This window comes from Esox lucius, chromosome 3 (genome assembly GCF_011004845.1).
Source record: "Esox lucius isolate fEsoLuc1 chromosome 3, fEsoLuc1.pri, whole genome shotgun sequence".
Classification (NCBI taxonomy): domain Eukaryota; kingdom Metazoa; phylum Chordata; class Actinopteri; order Esociformes; family Esocidae; genus Esox; species Esox lucius.
This window is the reverse complement of record NC_047571.1, coordinates 13423402-13443156: the sequence shown is the minus strand read 5'-3', so window position 1 is coordinate 13443156 and position 19755 is coordinate 13423402. Positions and strand designations below refer to the sequence as shown.

The 19755-nt window shown below is 44.4% G+C and overlaps 1 protein-coding gene across 1 annotated transcript in view; it reads right to left on the bottom strand.

The window, feature by feature from the left end:
* Positions 1-176: 176 nt before the first annotated feature.
* hecw1b (HECT, C2 and WW domain containing E3 ubiquitin protein ligase 1b) overlaps positions 177-19755 on the bottom strand; it is a 34870-nt gene continuing 15291 nt past the window's right edge. Inside the window, exons 6-28 of the mRNA XM_010894087.4 lie at positions 18818-18987; positions 15978-16120; positions 15719-15819; positions 12889-14193; positions 12704-12805; positions 12432-12582; positions 9597-9721; positions 9277-9413; positions 8926-9111; positions 8501-8635; positions 8114-8219; positions 7884-7980; positions 6962-7045; positions 6771-6874; positions 6501-6615; positions 6237-6350; positions 5852-6004; positions 5248-5346; positions 4192-4321; positions 3852-3998; positions 3481-3595; positions 3039-3237; positions 177-2857 (exon numbers count right to left, since the gene is read on the bottom strand). Coding sequence (XP_010892389.2) covers positions 2746-2857; positions 3039-3237; positions 3481-3595; positions 3852-3998; positions 4192-4321; positions 5248-5346; positions 5852-6004; positions 6237-6350; positions 6501-6615; positions 6771-6874; positions 6962-7045; positions 7884-7980; positions 8114-8219; positions 8501-8635; positions 8926-9111; positions 9277-9413; positions 9597-9721; positions 12432-12582; positions 12704-12805; positions 12889-14193; positions 15719-15819; positions 15978-16120; positions 18818-18987 — 4130 coding nt within the window. The 3' untranslated portion in view covers positions 177-2745. The remainder of the gene's footprint in view (positions 2858-3038; positions 3238-3480; positions 3596-3851; positions 3999-4191; positions 4322-5247; positions 5347-5851; positions 6005-6236; positions 6351-6500; positions 6616-6770; positions 6875-6961; positions 7046-7883; positions 7981-8113; positions 8220-8500; positions 8636-8925; positions 9112-9276; positions 9414-9596; positions 9722-12431; positions 12583-12703; positions 12806-12888; positions 14194-15718; positions 15820-15977; positions 16121-18817; positions 18988-19755) is intronic.

Genomic DNA, 19755 nt, shown 5'->3' with positions numbered 1-19755 from the left:
ATAATTTGATTCTTCAAATAATAATACCTGTCAATGTAATATAGCCGACTAGATCTTATCCGGACCAGGGCTAATGTCCGTGCCACCGCAGTTCTCAGATATTTCACAGTGCTCTCTAGTGGTGAAAGACAATAGCAGATAACATAATGGCCCTGGGGAAGTAAAAAGACAAGAGGTGTTTTAGGAAGTGATTGTTTATTGACATTCGTTAACAGTACTATGCTTGAATTAAATGCGCGCAGCCTGAGAATTACTGCACATGAGCCCAACAGAAAACCAAAGAACACATTCTCGCCAACGTTTATCTGACGTCGTAGTGGGAACAGACAGTGAAATCAGACCTGTGAGAGTTCACTAGCTGCAAACAATATCTTAAAGGGGAAATAGATAGGCAACAGATAAGTGTTTGAATTGCATTGTTTGTAATTTGCCACATAAATTGTGCATAGCATGTGACGTTTAAAACAATTGAAACAGAAAACACAAATACATATACACTTTACAAAAACTTAATGTAGAAAAAACCAATAACATCCTTAAGTTTTGTACTTTATATTTGACATTTTGTCAACTCGGAATGCTTTCAGGAACATCTTACTGAATATTTTTCAACCTTCCAATTTTTTTATATCGACATGCAGTCACTATACATTCCAAAAATGTAATGGTCCAAGGAGAGGAGAATTAACCAGATTTGACCAGGAACGTGGGCCATGTAAGTACTATAATTGTGTTCAGTGTCAGTTCCTGGTTTCAGTACAAATCTACCCAAACGAAGCACAGGATAGGACACGTACAATAATTCAATTGGTCAGCAATCAACCCAGTTACAAGTCTCTGACTGTGGCATGTTGTCCTACAGTGTTTTCATGTTAAGGCGTGCCATTTGCAGACCAAAATAGCTGTAATGTCCTGTTGAGAGCTATAGGATATGTACAGTACATTTACATGGCAACATGAGGGAAAACTCTGGAGTTTGTCCTACAAAGGGTGACATGGAAACTTAGAACTAACCAAAGACTCCAACATCACATCCATTTCGAATCATTCAGTTGTTCATCAGCACAATGACTGTCATGAGAATGGTTATACTGAAACAAAATCCAACATGTTTTCAACTGCTATAACACAAGTGCTAAAACCATTCACCGTCATAGTAAGCTACTGTTGTCTTTCAGAAAGAACTATACTGTATAATAATTGCAATTAGTGTAACATTTATAAATACTCAAAAAATAGAATAGACATTTGATTGAATCGTGGTATACATATTTGAGGTGAAGTTAGTGTCAAGCTCCTTAGAAGGGCAACAAATATTCAGGAAGAATAAGACCCATTGCAATCTAAACACAATACCCGCAAATTTACTTAGTATCTCTCTCACTTAGTTTACTTAAGTGTTCGAAAGTTATTTTCCATGCTTTGAAAAACTGATACAAAAACGCAGTAAAAGATTAAAAAACATTTCCTTCCAAAATATTCTGTGGTGTTTTACACTGTCTACCATGTACAAATGAAACACGACAATCTTGTGATAATGAGAACATTCATCATATCCTGACTCAAGTGAGCTTAAACAAGAGAAAACACACCGCCATGTAAACATCAAATGGTTTTTCAAATGAGCAGGGAAAGGAGCCGGGTGCTGTGTTCACAGGAGCACACTGAAACAGTTATTTTTCCAATCAACTTTGGTGATCGAGGAGGTTTTTACTCGCCCCACTTTCCTCCAAATCACTTACGGTCATTTCCCATTCGACATCAAGGTTTACGTCAATTCCACATTTTTTGTTTGGACTGCAGTTACAGAACGTCAATATCCTAAGAATCCTCAGTCATTTTGCAATTGCGGGAAGATCTTGCAGTACTACTGAATCTCCTGATATACCACAATGTTCACAGAATCTTAGAAAAAAAACATAGGGCATTGCATTAAAATTGTTAATTGGGAAGTTGCTTTGGTTATTATGTTAGCATTAACACTCTACAGCAGTCACTGTGAACTTGAGAGAGAATGATCAGCCAGTCCTTTGCTGATGTCATATTCTAGGATAATCCTAGTGGCAGTTATTTGTAGTGGTACTGTTGAAGTGGAAAAACAACGCCGTGACACCATCTTGGTTGAGTAGTAGCAGTTCTATATGTGACTGTATCTGAGGCAGTTTACTTTCTCTAATGAAACAAGTTGAGGCATTGGTTTTGTGTCATAATAGTGCTTGTGGGAGGTGATACTATGGGGCGCCGCTCGCCGTGAGGTGGTGATGCCAGGCGGACAGTTAAAGACGGACTAGCCAATGAATCGGTGTTAGTGTGATGTGTGTGTCGAGTCAAGGTGCGCACCGTAAAAGACGGACTAGCATGTTCATGATGTTAGCGTGACGTTTTGAGTCAAGGCCCTGAGTGCTATTGTAGGCTGAGGCCAAAATAAGAGCTGTTGCATATGGTGGCTGTTCCTTTATGCCACGTCCCTTAATAAAGGAACATCATCACAGGTCGGTAATGCATGGGGTGGTGGTTGGCTTTTGTTCTTGCTTGTAGATAGTTTAAAAAGAGAATGGATCCGCCCTGTGGTATTGAAATGGACTAAAACGGGAGTATTGGGCAGAGCAGTGCCGGGGCACCCCATCTCCCAGTAAGATCCTGATTGTTTCCCCAATAACACGCTATTCCTTACACAGTGAATTACTTTCCAACAGAGCGCCACGGTCAGAAGTAGTAGACTGCATATGACGTTGCCGACTCTCGTCACTCAAGGCCGAAGGTGCTGGTCTCCTCCACGGCAATCAGCAGTTTCTCATGGAGCATGGTGTAGGACGGGTACGGTGGGAGGTCCAGCCGGTTGAAGCATGTGTGCGCCCTGGGAGGTGTACAGACCACGCGTTACAGTCGAAAACACATCCCACAGAACAGAGCTCTCTAACAAACACCCTGCGCATGGTTCAGCAGTGCTTTGAAGAACCCAAGCAAAAGGACAGATTGAAACAATAGAAACCATTGACTGGGTCCACTCTGCTTTAGAGAAGAGTCCTTCCATTTACCTGGGTAGAGCGGTGATCTTGCCCCACTTCTCGATGCAGAAGCGACGCAGGCCGTTGCTCCCCCGCAGCGCGGTGAAACCCTCGTAGGGAACACTGGAGGTGCCCGTCACAAACTGCAGCAGACGCAGCCTCTGCTCGTTGTTGAAGCGCTCCACGGCCCCCCAGAACCACCGGATCACTATATGGCTGTCGTGGTAGCCTGCAAAAAAGGGCAGGCCAGAAAGGCACGTCAGAGATTGGATAGATGGGTGTCAGCCCTGTCCCATACAGGGAGAGAAGTAGCCAAGTCTCTCAATCCAAGGGGATATAGTCTGTGTTCCATTTAGTATGCCATCCTATGGGTAGTGGATAGGTATTATGTCGGGACACACTATGGGTAGACTAAACAGTCTGGTCATTCCGGACGGTTCAGGATGGCCGTGTTCCCCGGCTGTCTGCTCACCTCCTCTGTACTCAGTGTTGTTTCTCCAGTCGTTCAGGTCGATCTCAGCCGTCCCAGCAATGACCAGCTCCAACTCTCTGGCATCAAACACTGACACCAACCGGGAGTCCACCACCTGAAGGAATGCAGCAAGAACAAAAAAATAACCCCACAGAAAACATGGAGTGGTGCGCCATACACATTGAGACCCATTGATTGTGTCATTTCTTGCTTCAATTTGACGCACTGATTCTTTCATTTCTCTGCACCATTTGACAGGCAGGTTCTATGAAGATGAATCATCTTCCATGGGGGAAAAGTGAAAGCTGTTCTAATAAATCGAAACCTCGACAACTAGAAATTGTCAGGGGGGAAACATGCGTTTACTGTACCTCATAGAAGCCCCGCACCAGTGCGTCAGTCTGCGGGACCACTCCTCTTTCCACTCTCCACTTGACCATGCGCTCAATGTACTCCTTCTTATTCTTCTCGGTCACATTAATGTTGGCCCCTCCAGACTTCAGCTCTCTCTCTGTTACCTGACAGAAATAGAGGGATGTCAATGTTTGGCCGTACAACGCAAAAGCCCCTAGAAAAACAATACCCACTGATCCTCATGGCCATTTCATACTAGGAAAATAACATGAACGCGTTCATTAGGTCTTCGCATTTAGATGCTACCAGTATTCGTTGTCCTCATCATAACAGACAGTGGAGGATACTATTCTCTACCTGTCCGAAGACTTCCTCATTCACAGTGAAGGTCAGGTCCAGTACATCAGTGATGTCATTGTCTTTCATCCACTGTAGACTCTGGTGGAACTCTTCATCTAGGTACTCCAAATCACTCAGATCCGTGGCTCTGCAGGTAAATATATATCTCACACATGAACTGCTTTGGGGGACATCCACTGTCCTGAAGTCAGTTAAGGGTAATATGTTACTGACTAGCCTGAGGTGGATTTGCTTTTTTGTGCACCAAATCATCTGGCTTCTGGTAACTGCCCTAGGTCTTGGCAACTCTCCCCTTTTCTCTTTTCTCCAAGCTCTTCCAAAAACACACTGTTCTTAATAATTGATATCACCTTGTCTAAAAGTCACCTCACTCTGTCTCACACATCAGCACCAATCAGTATCTGAATTGAAATTAGGTGAATGAGTGAATTATTTTGGGCAGGGACTGCTGTCAATGTCAGTGCGATACTATCAGTTTTAGAACAAATTTTGTTATTTGTTAGCAAGGTAAGACTTATCAGAGGGAGGACTTTCTGATGGATGACCATGTGAATGGGAGTCTCTAAGCTCAGTCATAGCCTTGCATTATGTCTCTTATTTTTTATTCATTGTTATTGGGATGAAGCTCAACTACCCTTGCGCCCACCTCCAGCTCAACCTGGACAAAGCAGTCCTGCTCCTTCTACCGGTACCTTGAAAAGCCTACCCACTCCAAGACCACATACTGCCACCTAAGGTATCTGTCCCATCCCTTTGCTCACCTGACTTTGCCAATAAATACTTTGTCGAGGGAAAATGTATTTCACATGATTGATATGATTCTGCCAGTCATTCTATCTGATTTGACTTGTCATTTGTTCTCATTATTAGTCAGTCACTCAATCTGGTTTAGACTGTGTTCAGCCCCAAACCTCCAATGTCAATTACATTATACACGACCTAACACCCAACTCAATCAAAAAGATGGGTCTTAGTTTGAAATATGATAGAGACACTTTCCCAGACAGGATATTGTAAAGGCCAGTGCCAACAGACAAAGACAGACAGACTCACAGTCTAAGGAGAGCCTTGTAGAAGGGCCGTGTGAAGAAGGCATCCAGTAGGTACTGGTGGATCAACGCCAGACCCAAAATACGCCCACTAAACCGGAACCTGCGCACACACAGACAAGTATCGCAGAAATGTTTAGGGGTTTAACTCAACCCCTATCGCTGAAGATTTCCAATACTGCCCAATTTTTATTTTAAAGTGAATTTCCAGTTGACCGGACATTTGAAGTGGTTACCATGTGTACACTCTCTACAGATATGGGAACAAGGCCTTTAAATGTTAGCTGATCCATCCCACTCAGGATCATCTGAGCTACTGGTTAAATACAACCCTCGATGTCACTACAAAAGAGTTCCCTGAAACTCATTTATTCTCTGATTCCAACAGTAAAAACAAGAGCACAGTCAGGTCAAAACATTGGGGGAAAAACACAGCAATTTTATTATTTTTGTAATAATTTGTTATTCTTACTACAGTCTTATTGTTGCTTCACTTTTTTAACGTATAATGCCAATAAGTACCCAGGCGCCATAAGTAAAAAGTAAAAAATAAATAAAGTTCTAGAAAAAAATTATTTCAACACAGGACGAACATTCGCTCTCCTCACCATTCCAGATGATTCTCTACAAAGGCCGACATGGGGCTGATCTGGACGGTGTACGTGTCGTTAGCGGAGTACTCGAACAGGCCGTAATAGGGGTTGAACAGCTCCTGAGACAATAGGAAGAAGAACTCTCTGGAAGGCCCACTGTAGTCCAGTCTGAAAGTGTGGGATGAAAAGAGACAACAGTTATCTGGCAGTGACGAAACAGACAAATGGAACGCACATGCGCTACCCTATTCATCACCCCAAAACTGGCAGTTCTCTAAGCGGAAATGTATAACAGAAGTCATTTAAAGTACTGGGACTGTGTTCCATAATCCTACGGGCGTGTAAATGAAAGCAACAGTGGAACCTCAGGGATGTGCGTTAAGGTCAATAGAAATCCTACCCCTCCTCTCCTATGAAGGTGATGTAGAGCTTATTCCTCTGTAGTTCCTTGCGTGAGTAGGCCATGACCTGGTTAAAGGTACCCTCCAATAGGTGGTCCCTCCGGACGATAAGCCTTCAACACAACAAGGATGTCACAAGACGCTAAGCAAAACCCACATGGATACGCAGTCAGGGTGCCAATTTGCATAAGCACTTATAAGGGCTGTGGAGCAGTAGCTGCGTTTCAAAGAAGTGTAATCATCACTGACAAAGATTCCCTTACTTAATCTTCCCTGGGCCCTGACCGTAGCCTTTTGCCTCCAGTTTCCTGTAGAAGTTGCGTAGTTTGGCCTCAAAGTCCCTTCGGTACGGGGCAGGCGCTCTCGCTCTGGACATTCCTGTCGAGAAGCGCATTCAACTCTGTTATATGCCTCCAATGGCAAGAAACCGACACAACATTACTATGACCAGGCGTGACATGAGGTGTTGGACCAATTCGTGGGTGTACATTTTCAGCCCACCACCTCTCAGTGTTCCAGCTGAACCAACCCACCTGGAGAGTGCTGTGGTGAAGACCCAGGTGAACAGCGAGGAGAGAAGCTGAAGCCCGGATGGAAGGAGGGCGGGACATACGACATGATCTCCTCTTCAAACAAGCTGCAGGGGTCGGGTAGGGACATCCAAGAATTCACAAATATGGAGAAAAAAAAAACGACCACAGAGTTCAAGGGTAACGCAACCTACCTCAACAGTATGACCAGATCTGCGTCACATGACAGCTTCTCCAGTCGTTGGGTGCCCTCTGTTCTGATGTAGTGGATCTTTTCCCTGCAAGCAAACGACACATTAGCAAGGCTCTAGCCCCGCCCTCCTGAATGTCAACCCCTCGTTGTGTTTTGGAAGTGGATCATCTCTTTGTCAAACAATTTGCCTCTACATCAATTGCTTTCAGAACAGAAACCGACAATAGAATGACCTATGCAAATCACCTTGACTTTGCTATTGAGAGAATGTTTGAAAAGGGGGTATTGTCCAAAATAGTACAGGGGTACAAAAATGGTAATGTAAACTGATATTAATGAGAATAAAACAAACATTAAATCAAGAAGAGAATGAAGAAGTTAAAAGCTATTTGAAGTGTTTCCACTTTGTGGTATAGGAAAACTTGTTATGTTTGATCAGATGATAATGTAAATTTGACAGTCACAAAATAGTCATAGAAACTCCACATGTTGCTCAATGGCATTTAAAAAAAATCTTTCCTCTCTATTGAGAAATAAATATATGGTAAGTTTACATAGTGGTTTCATAGACGTGTAATTTCCATCTCCAATATTTACCTGAAGTGTCACCCAAAATATCTGGATTTCATTGACTCATTGTTAATGTGCCATAATACAATCAATACTGGATGGATATTAGCAATTTGAAAAAAGTTGTTTATCCTACTCCATTACTGTTTTTTGCTGTTCAATTCAAGAAGCATATTTATCTTTCATCAATGTTGATGTCCTTTGCTGGACACACACCATTAACACACACCAATCCTTTATTAGATGGGTATAGACTATCTAACCTTAATATTCTCTGAGGGAACTTCAGTCACAATTATAAGGAATATGTTAAATAAATGATAATAAATTATTGATTTATTGATATCGCATACCTCAATGAATGGTTCCTGGACAGAGCTGGCTGGCGCTCTGTTAGAACTTCTAGTATCCCAGGCTGACGCAGGAAAGCCACTATCTTCTCATTATAAGCTTTTAATGGAAACATAACATTCAATTCAGAAGACAGATGTACACAACAGAAACTATGACACATGGTACAAATGTTCTTTGTGTAACTGTGAGTTGTGACAGCCTTTCAGTGTTTGTACAGAAGTGCAGGCACCTTGTGGAACTGGATCAGGATGATGTTGACTCCTTATCGCTGCCACCACACTGTTCCCAGGCCGGGACAACAAGGCCACACCTCGACTACGAGACACTTCAGATGCCTGGCAAAATCCACAAGGACAAAATACATAGTCCAAAATGACAAAACACATAGTCCACAATGACAGAACACATAGTACACAATGACAGAACACATACTCCACAATGACAAAACACATAGTACACAATGACAAAACACAGTCCAATCACTTGTATTACATGTTCAAAAAATATTATTTGACTGAATATCTATTCAAGTTTCTCTTGAAAGAAAAAAGTGCTATGGACACAATTAGAATGGATTATAGCCATGTATTTTTCTGCTCCTTGTATTTCTGCTGACCTCTCCTGCACTGTAGCTGCGTAGCCTCTGTAGGTGTTGTCTGTGAGTCAGGTGATTGGGCAGGCGACCGTTCTGCAGTGGGATCCTGGGGTCGATGAACGTAGTGGCGCGGCTGTTGTGGTCCACGAAGAAGTTCTGCACCAGAGACAGGACAAACAGTAACATAAGAACCTTTCAGGACAAACACAGCCTAAGACAAGGGTATACATTATAAAATCATTAGTTTACTCAAATATAAACATACCTATAAAAACGTTTTTTTTTTTTTTTTTTTAATTAACAACCAGCCCTGCCTTGGATAAGAGGTTAGGTTTACTTGGCCATATATATTTGTATATAATCACTAGAATGGGCATCCCCATTCAAGTAAATGTTCCTTAATTCTCTTTCCATATTGTCAGTTGAGTGTCTGTGGATCTCTCTACCTTTCCCTGTGGGTCAGTCTTGATCTCCCAGCCCCGAGGGAGCTCCAGCTGGGCATCAGCGAAGCGGTTGAGGAAAATGACCAGGTCTCGGTTGTGCTGGTACCTGTCAAAGTTACGAGCGTCCCGACGAATCTTCAGGATCATGTGCTTCAGGCACGTGCTGTTGGTGAACATGCGGTAGGCCCCCTGAGAAGTGAAGAACAGCTCAGCACGACCGTCGGAACTAGAAACCCCCAACCAATTATCTGTTACTGAAGACGACATCACCAGGCATTGGTACTGGTGTTCAATGGTGAAGGAGGCTCGTTACTCAGATGGAGCGTGCTGTCCACTGGGGAGACAGGTACCCACATAGTTGGCGTGGAGGATGGTGAAGAACTCAGGGTGTGTGATGAACTTCACCGCCGGGCTCTGTAGCAGAGCTGTGATCTTCTGACTGTTGACCGGGGGCGATGACGACAAGGAGGGGGAACTGTCTCTTCTCAGCTCTACACACAGACATCGGGTGAAAACCCACAGGATGGTGACTGACGTGTACAAGATTGTATGGAGTACATTGAAAACTCTGAAAAAAAACGCAATGAGTTTCCCACGAAATAGGCCTTCACTTTAAAGGGCACTTCAGCCTACTGCCTTCTGTAGCTGTGAGGCCGAGGTGTGGTAATATTTACCACTAGTCATTGGAGGAGAGTCCGGCTCGGTGCTGTTGTTGTCCAGGCTTGTGGTTTCACCCCGGCTTGGGCTGTCTTCATCCTCGCTCCTTTCTGTGGCCATCGTTCTCTGGATGGTCTGGTACCTGACAAATACACCAGCACACGTTTACCAGCCAGAAAAACGGGGGCGTTCAGAAACTGGGGAACCTCTCTATCACATGATACACTCCCTTATTATCAACTTCATGCAATCAAAAGCGATTTGAGGTCATCATTTATTACTTACACCAGGAATTTCAACCCGCCTTTTTTCAAATATTTCCCCTGACATGCATTTATGCAAATCACATGCCCTGTTTTTTTTTACTTAAGTCATGAAATCCAACATCCTCATTGCCACAAGTCCCAGCGGATTCAGGGACAACTGACGTTGGGATAAGTGTCCGAAGCACATTAAATGCCATTACGGTTCTTATCATCCTACCCCCTCAATCAGGAAGACTAGACTATATCCCTTATGTGCCGGAGAAATACACTCAGGTCTTTTACATTCATTTATCTCCCAAGTGCCGAAGCTGCACTGAGGAGTCACTAGAGAGTTGGATTACTAATGTCCATTTTATATGTCTTCCCATAGATGTACCTAGATTAAATTGGTAATTACGTGTAGCGATGCGCATGGTTCATGCATTTTATGGTTCTGGGTGGACATCCACGGCCCATTCTGAGCCTTGGTTCTTACTTTAAAAACACTGACTCTTGCTCTACAACCGTACAGTTTATCCATCTTCCACTGCAGTTGCAAGACCACTCCTGGTGAAAGCCAGAGTGGTGGTGTACGTCTTGAGGTACTGCTCACCCAACTTGGAGTAGATGACATTAAAATGTCATGCGTATTACTTACAGAGACAGTGTAGCAATTGGTCAGCACTGTCCTTGAAGGGTTAAGTCTTTTTTTCTACATTACAGACCTATGAGGTCTGACTCCGCTCTTCGGCCTAATTTGTCAACTATGCCAGACCTAAATATGCAAAAAAGCCTGAACCGTCTGAACAACTGTAAACCAGGTCTACCCTTGCACCTCCAGATCTCCTACCACACCAGTTGTATACCTTTGACTGAGTCACAATACTAATAGAAACCAGATCTATAATGTACCTGCACTTCACAGCCCAAATACATACAAAGTCCCTATACACTAATAAACCAGGTTCACCCTTGTGACTTTTCAGCAAAACTCATGCAAACTAAGTGTACCATTGTGCGAGACAGTAAACAAACCTATTGACGTTCAATATCTGTTAAGTTATTATCATTCTTTTGAAATTCTTCTAATTTCAGTTAGTATTTAACTGTCAGTTTGTTGCCGTTCTGAGAACACACTGTATCTGTTCCACTGTAGGTAATCATACAGCGCCATGGTCACATTGTCTGTTGACAGAACAGCAGCCTCATAAGAATCTCTGTTTGGATACATGACAGAACGTCCTCCTACTGTACGTGTACACTCAACACTGTCAGTTAATGGCCTAGGCCTGTGTGTGTACAATATAAACTAGAAGGGTTCTAGATAACCAACCTGATTAACAATTCCATTCAAGGTCAAAAACATTCAGTCACAGCCGTGAGGACCAAAACATTTTAATATTCCATGATAATGATCCTCGTGGAGTTAGTCTATTAAAAATTGAGGCAAATCTTTACACTTAAAACCATTTCACACATTTACAAACACAATTGGTGTTTATTCAAGCTGTTGAATGCAGACTTCTGGGGGCAGTTTAAAATACTGTTGAAATGATTTTAATGTTATGCTAATATTTCTAGAGAAAAGAACGCAGCCAAAACTGCTCCTGAGGTTTCTTCTGAGACAATGAGGGATTTGTTCATTTAAAAGTAGAACAGGCATTGCATCATTCAAGAGTTTCTCAATAATGCTAGGTTTCTTGATCCACACACCACTCTCTTGAAGTCACCCTCAGAGTTTTGGGAGCCAGACAAATTTAATTTGAAACCATTTATCAATGGATTCTACTACTGTAATAGTCTTGTAGAATTGAAGCCTGGGGGTAATTCTGACATCCACGAAACAGCCTCCGGCTCATGTTTTCAATTGGACATGCTTCTCATCCTAGACACACTCAGGGATGTCCACCATCCCAGCGAGGGAAGGCTCAGTTCTCTCCTCCAACAAGCATTTCAACTCAAGTCAATCCCTGTCTGCGTTAGCGATCCCATTAAGAGATTTCATGCTCTGCAGTTGCGTAAGAACACTTGTGCAATTTTTCACTGCCTGTTCCAAACATTTCTCAACTGATTATAAACGTGAAGACGTAGTGATATTTCCTCAATTCAGTATAACTCAGGCATTCTTGTAGTGTCTCTAATACAAAAGCAAGCAGCCATGACCCAAACAGAACATTCCTTTGAAAGAAACCAAAGCAATGAGCAGATTCAAAAATTCAATGTTAATACGAAACAACCCAATCCTTTAAGAACTCAACAATTTCTAAATAATAATTCAAAAGAACATTTATGTTTTTCTTGAAACCTACAAGTGGCCTTCTACATTATGGGGCTCTCAGTTCCACTTTGTTTTTTCATTGCAACCCTCAAATCAGGGACCTCTTTAGACCTGAAACACCAGGTGCATGCAATTAATGATGAGGTTTAACAGAAAACAGCAGGCTCCGGATCACATAGGGTAAGAGTTGAGTACCCCGTTATAGGGTGTGTTTCCACTTGTTTTGTTTTGTTGAGGTAGTGACTATATAAAACAGTATGTTCTCCCTTGTGACTACAACATGACCACAGAATGTGTCTCTCCGTAACTCCTTCCTCTCCTCCACCTACCTCCTATTGAGCTGTTCCATCTGTTGAACGGACCCAGATCTCCTCATGCCGTCCGGAGTGGCTGCTGAGGTGGGTCTCTGCCACGTGGTGGTCCTGTTGATGTGGTCCACGTAGAAAACACGCCCGTGGCTGTCCACCCGTGCCTCCCAATCTGCAAACACACACACACACATACACACACACACACACACGCAAGAACAGGACAGACAATCAGTTGTGTCTTGGCATTAACAGGACAAATGCGTGACAGACCAAATAAACAAAAAGCTCACTTGGTGGCAGTGGTTCATCTATGGTGGGGTAGGTGTGTGGATCAGGCCTCAGAGCAGGAAGCTGGCTGACGGCGGGATGACTTGATGGTAGGGGACAATCTCCTGTGGGATGACAGACAGCCGTCAGCACACCCCAGGTTCGTATGTTACCTCTTCATAGGTCAGAGTACGGCGAGGAAACTCACGTTCTCTTCTCCCACTAGGCCCGGCCGCGGGCGAATCTCCGTTTCCCATGAAGCTCTGAGGGCTCTGGACCTGGGTGGCCGGGGCCTCCTGCCACTGGGCCATCCCGTCTCCTGGCTCCCTGCCCTCTGCACCATTCAACTCCACGTCGTCATCCTCCTGGGAGGAGAAAGCGCTGCTCCCCAAAGACATCCGTCCCGCGGCCAGTAGAGGGGTCCTCGCGTGGCTGCCTTCTCGGCTATCGTAGCAGGAGTGGCTGCAGCACGGCTCTGCGTCGTCCTCGTCCGACACCCTCTGGTGACCCCTGACCTGGCCCTGAGGGTGGCGGCCTTCGCTGTCCAGCAGCAGGGCCAGGTCGGAGAGACGCTCGACAGACCGGCTGCGGGGCAGGCTCCTCCTAGGGCCAGGGGTCAGGGGCTCTGCCTTCTCGTCGTCTTCCGAGACCTCCTGGTCCCCGGGGCTGAGCTGGTCAGGGCCTGGGTCCGGGTCGGGCTCTGTCTCGGCCCCCTCTCCTCCCCTGTCCTCCAGGGTGTCTGTCTGGGCGGAGGGCAGGCTGTGAAGGAGGCGGTGGATGCGGATGTAATGGGAGCGAGGGGTTTCCGGTTCCCCGCAGGCTGAGGCGATGACGGTCTCCAGCTCGGACACAGGGAGGGAGCAGGGCCGGTTCTTCCTCCTCGGTGTGGTCCGGATACGCAGGGAGCAGCACTCCTCGTCCTCCTCCTGTGCCAATGCCTGGCTTTCCGAGACAGACTCCCCGGAGGCGCCGAGCTCCATGTCCTCCACAACAGCAGGGCTGACCTGACCCTCTGCCTGGAAGGCCACCTCAGCTTCCTGGCCAACAGCCCTTTGTTTCCCTGTGTCAACGGTCTGAGGACTGGATAGGGTTTGCTGTACCCCTTCCTCACCGTTCTCCTCTACCGTGGGCAGCTTCTCTGAAGCCACAGCCATTGGCAAAAAGGCCCCCTCCTTCCGCTGAGCCCCGTTAATCTCTGGTTGACTTGGTTCTGTATTTAAGGCCTCCTCTCTGGAGCAGCTAGGCCCTGACTGTCCGCATCCATCTCCATCCATGGGCAGCCCTGCTGGATCCCCCTCTGTGGCAGTGTCTCCAAGCGCATCTCCGCCATTTGGAAGAAGCGCATCCCCGGCTCCAGGGTCCTCCTCTTCATCCATGGGGAGTTCGGGAGCACCTGGACCCAGGCTCGTGGTGTCCTCAGCCTGCCCCTGGGCCTGGGAGGACTGGCCCTCCCCCTGGTTCTCCTGCACATTGGCACATTCAGGCTCCGTGTTGAGAGACATGTCCTCATCATCTGCAGGGGGAACGGCGGTCATTACCTCCCAGTCAGAGGCGTGCCGTGGGTGACCTCCTCAAGGACTGGCATGTCAACTTGAACTTACACTATTCATTCATTAAATAGACCAGTCTTGTTTCTGCTATGATGTCAATGGGTTTGGATATTTTTTTGTTTTTGTTTTGGCTCTGTATTTCAGCCCTTTGGATTTGAAATGATACAAAGACGATGGAGTTAATGTACAGACTGTCAGCTTTCATTTGATCAGGTAAACCATTAAGAAATAACAGCACATTTTGTAAATATTCCTCCCATTTAAGGGTACCAAAAGTATTTGGACAGTTGGATTTACAGCTGTCTCTTATCAGGCATGTGTGTTTGTTTGGGTCATTAGTGCATGCACAAGAGAACTGTCAATGTGAAGTCTTGATTCTAGATTTAGCATTTGAATTTGGAGTTGATTTCTGGTGTCTTGCAACATGAACACCAAATAAGTGTAAATGTAAAAGTGAATTTGGGCACCATATGAGATAATTCAGAATAAATATATATCAGAGACATAGACTGAAATAATTGTTGCATCCTGACCCCTATAAAACGTAATTATATTGTGATATTTCATCATCCATTTCTTTCATAGGGGATTTTGTGTGAGCTTACACCACATTAGTGGTTTGATAACTGTGTAAATATCAATGTGCCAAGGTTACTTATTAATACATTTGCCAATAGTTAACAAACAATTGTAAATGTAACACAGACCTTATTAGAATATGGAAGAAATTAATGGTGGAACACCGCAAAGAGCTGCACTCATGTTTGGTTGCTAGATTTTATGCGGATTATGACTCAGGCTATTTCAGTCAATATCCAAACATTAGGCAGTACAGGTAGAGATGGGTCGCAGGCATTGAATGTAAAGGATTTGCAACTAAGTACTAAATATAACATATTTATATAAGTTAATGTGAATTTGTCCAATTACTTCAGGTTCCCTAAATGTCTGTAATGGGCTGTAATTTCTACACCGTTCACAGTTTGTAGTTGTCAATACTCTCAAATGATCCTAAAATGAACAGTCTCCACATTAACCTCTAAGTAATTGTTTATTTCAAATCCAATGTGCTGGAATACAGAGTGAAAACAACAAAATATGTGGACTTCAGTATGACAATATAGCAATTGATAAAACCAAAAGCAATTGGGAAAAAAGAGTATCAACTCAACAGTTAAACCAATGATTATTATCTGCCTATCCAAGCCAAGATGCGCATGATGGTTGATATTTACAGGCAGATATAGAGTACATACATTCCTACCTCCCTAGGCAGTGACATCCACTGAAAAACCGCATTGATACAAACAGGGTGTCCACAACCCTTGGTTCAAATAGGATAGTTCTCCCTTTGTATGTCTAAGCCTATTCCATTAGTTTGATGACACCAGGGAATTTCGATCAAGATCAAAAATATTTTCAAAAAGAAGGTACTATTGTAACCCAGGTTTGGGTGTGAGAGGATGTGTGTGTGAGAGGAAGAGGAACCTGGATGAATAGAGGACGTGATCTCAAATCTGAACTGCAGCTGTCCACCGACATGTTCTGTGGGCAGCCTTCGGCCCAGCGTGTAGCTAACCACACGGTCCCTGGAGAAGGCAGGGGGGGTGAAGGCAGGGGGGGGTGAAGAGGAGTGATGAAAGGTTTGAAATGGAAGGGGGGTGAAGAGAGTCAAAAATGTATTAGCGACTTAAAGACTGATTATCCTGATAAATCTTTAAGCGTACAGCGGATTTTTGTACCGTACCCAATAGCATGTTTCTCCAATAGCCTCTGAACTGGTGTGGAGAGTTTGCCCAGAAAACGTTTGATGATAGGACGACTTTTGGCAAACTTGTCTTTCACCTCGATCTCCAGAACGTCCGTGGGCAGAGACACAAAGTTAAAGCGCTGAGGATAGAGAGAAAGATATAGTATCCAATTAAAAGGCCTGTTAAAGTGCCAAAGAGCTTATTTTAACTTGGAGCATTTAATAGGCCAAAAACACCCTGTAGGACACAATGAAGGAGCTATCCATGGTGCTGAACTCAATGATTTTTGGAAGGGAGGAAAGTACACACAATGAAACGATTACCTAACCCTGTAAAATTTTATAGTGAGGTACAGAAAAAAGAAACCTTTCAAAGGTTTAATTAGTTCCCCCTGTGATCCCTATGACAGATGAGCTAAGCACTGGCATCCCTCCTCGTACCAATATATTTCCACATAAATTGACCTCTATGGCTACAGCCAACTGGACTGTAGTGTAGGGTCCTCAGTACAGCTAGGAGAGCATCATCTATCACTGTCTATGTTTTGCAGTATGTGGTTTTCACTGAGGTGTGCAGTTAGCCAACTGCAGCATCATCCAATAAACAGCCTAGCTCTGTGAACAGGCCAATGACTGAAGGGGAAGGGCGGGCCCGTGTTAGTTACTATCAGGGTGATTCACTTTCACTGGTACCATAGGGCACAGGCTGTAATTCAACGGCTTTGTGGGTCTGGGCAAACTGTTAAACCCAAACACTGACTCAAAAGGAAATAGATTCCTTTAAGGGATATTTTATTACAAAACTATATTTATTATTTTAGTCTACTGATAATTCAGTTTTCAATAGCTCATTACGGAGCTATACAATGCTTTGCTCCCGAATGCATCCAATAGATGAAAGGTTCATGGCAACATGTTACAGTTAAACAACAAATGTCTCAACAGTACAAAACAGAGGGTCGTTTTTGGGACTTCATATGCTAGCTGACAGAAACTAATGCCCATGTTCTTCTTATACCGTCCTGCACATGGAACGAACTGTGGCACTGACTGCTCCCATCCATACCCTGGATGGAACACGACACACACCGCAAAGAGGCCGCAATAATTGATTCATGGAAAGTGCCACAGCCAGAACCCGTCATTAACCTTTGGAAACAAGGGCTCACATGCAGCTTCACCATGAACACGCGGAAATAAAAATCCCCTTCAGCAAGACATTTTTGCTGGAACAAAAGATGGTGTGAGACATAAATATTCACTTTAGACAGCAGCATATATAGTCTACAGTCATGTGATATCAGACGGGAGCCCCTATAGTAAGATAGATATTGCTTTCCCAATGGCACCTGAGTCACTATAGGGTGCACTTGTTTTCGACCGAGTAGGTGAAAAGAAGCACACTATTAAGGGGATTGGGTGTCATTTGATTCGCCGACATCCATTATAGAGAAGCGTTGGAGAATAGAACATGAAGACGGTTTGAGGCTGACTGCAGCCTACTGAAGTGTGAGGGGAAGGCTGAGCCTGATTTGAATATCAAATAAGGGAGGGCGAGGGAGTAGCGAACACTACCCTCTGCCTTCAGCCTCCCTAACACAAGCCCTGGATCCTTTTAAGCTACAAGAAAGAGAAACAAAGAGGGAGGGACACCTACCCTCCTAGCAATCACACCTCTGGCTCAAAGGTCTTTGTTGCACAGAACAGGAATGAAGCCTGAATCATCACTGCAAGGTCTCATACCTCCATTAACAATAATGTCCATGAAATCCGCTGCTACAGTTTGTCCTTCCCCTCAATATACTGAAAGGGTTCTGCTAAATCAGAGTTGTTTGAGAGGGATCTTCTGCCCTTTCATGGTGACACCCTGTAATTGTGCTATTAGCCAAACGAGTAAATGTGGGAAGAGCCTTTTAAAGGTACCAAGGGAGATCATTTTACTGGCAGGGATAGAGAAGAGAATTATCACAAGAAAACTCTTGAGTCATGGTGCATAAATGTATAATTCATGGTAGTACATTTTGACTGTTCTTGCCTTTAAAACAGCGAATTAGGAATTCAACCCCCTCTGAATCAGAAGGAGACCATGTCTGCTGAGAAGAGGAAGGACGATAACGATGAGGAATATAAAGCAGAGAGAAGGGACGCGGGTGGAGAGGGCAGCAATGCTCAGGAAAGGAGATAGGGGCATGGGAGGGGATATAAGTCAGATGTCAATGAACTAGTCTGTCTGTCAACCTTCCTTTCCAAGAGAAACAAAACATGAAAAAACCTCACCCCCTCTTTCCTATTCATTTTCCTTCCTCCTTACCTTCTCCTCCCTCTCTTCCCCCTTACCTTCTCCTCCCTCTCTTCCCCCTTACTCCTCCTCATCTCTCCCCCTCGGTTCTCGCTTATCTTCTGTCCTCCCACTCCTCGTCTACCTTCCTGCCTGTTTGACCTACTTCCCTGCTGTCAGTCAGTCTCTGTCTCCCATTACACTCTCCTCGTTAGCGGTGTAAATGTAAAGCCACCCATGGTGAGGAGCCCAATGGATGGGTTTAATGAGATCCATCCCAGCATCCCTGACAATAAACATGATCATCAAAGTAAAAGTAAATATCACTCACCAAACCAAATTACAACACAGTCAAACCTTGGCATAGCCATCTTAAATGTTTCCGAGCCTTCGAGATTGTCTTTGGTACCCGAATCGTCCCGTTGACATTTTTGCAACACATGTTGAACACTGGAGTAAATACACCTACTGAAACATGCATCCTCTGAACATGCGTGTGAATCCGGTTGGAGCATTTCAGTCATGGAATAGGAAACCAGAACCCCAATTCTTCACACACCTCTGTCTGCCAGCGGGGGTTGATAGTGTTGTAGACAATGCCCGAGCGCTTCTCCTGACCGTGGTGCGGCAGAGCTGGGAAGATGCTGTTCCTGCCAGGGTGGATGGCGATCTTCAGGTAGGGGTCAGGGTTGAAGAACATCCCCTTCTTCAGTCCTGTGGCATGGAAATCTGCCGGAGACGATAAAAGGAGAACAGATCAGAGGAGGGCAAAATGCTGTAACATGACAAATTCAAGGACTTAAATATATTGCCAAATAAATCACACGTTGTCACAGCTTGCAGTGCTGGTATACTCTGAAAAACTCATCCTGGTAAACATCTTTTGACATTACTATTACTTTGAATCGCGTGGCATTTGCAACTTCTCTCCAACACTGCTGTCTAATGGTGACAACCACGCCACACAGTGAAACTGCCTTCCAGACAGAAGCCCTAAAGTCACTCTGCTCAGTTTGTGAGCGTGTTTTGATCATAGCTGTAGACGATGAGGGGGAACGGCGGTTTCCTGAAATCACATCTGCCTCCTCCCAACATCCCCCATGCAGTCGTTAGGGGACAGAAGTGTTTGGATGCTTGACTTTGGGGATCAGTCACGCCCAGCCTTCATCTAACATCACATCTATTTGTACTAGACTAAACCGGATCGCTCCGCCTCGGCTGCTGCTGCCTCTTCCCTGTTAAGAGACTCTGTGTTCTTCTGGCGGATGCACGTTCCTTGACAGCTTCAACCCGCTAAAGCCGGCGCGCCGCTATTTTCAAACTGTTGCGCAAGCAATGGTGGGAGGAAAGCCATCTTAATGGCAGAAATTGGAAATTGGTCTAATTTCTGTTTGTCCATCAGAGAGAGAAAGTTAGCTTTATATACTGTGGAGTATAGATTTGTTAAGCGAGATAGATATGTGTTTCAGAGAACATTTTAAATGGGAGACACTGTAT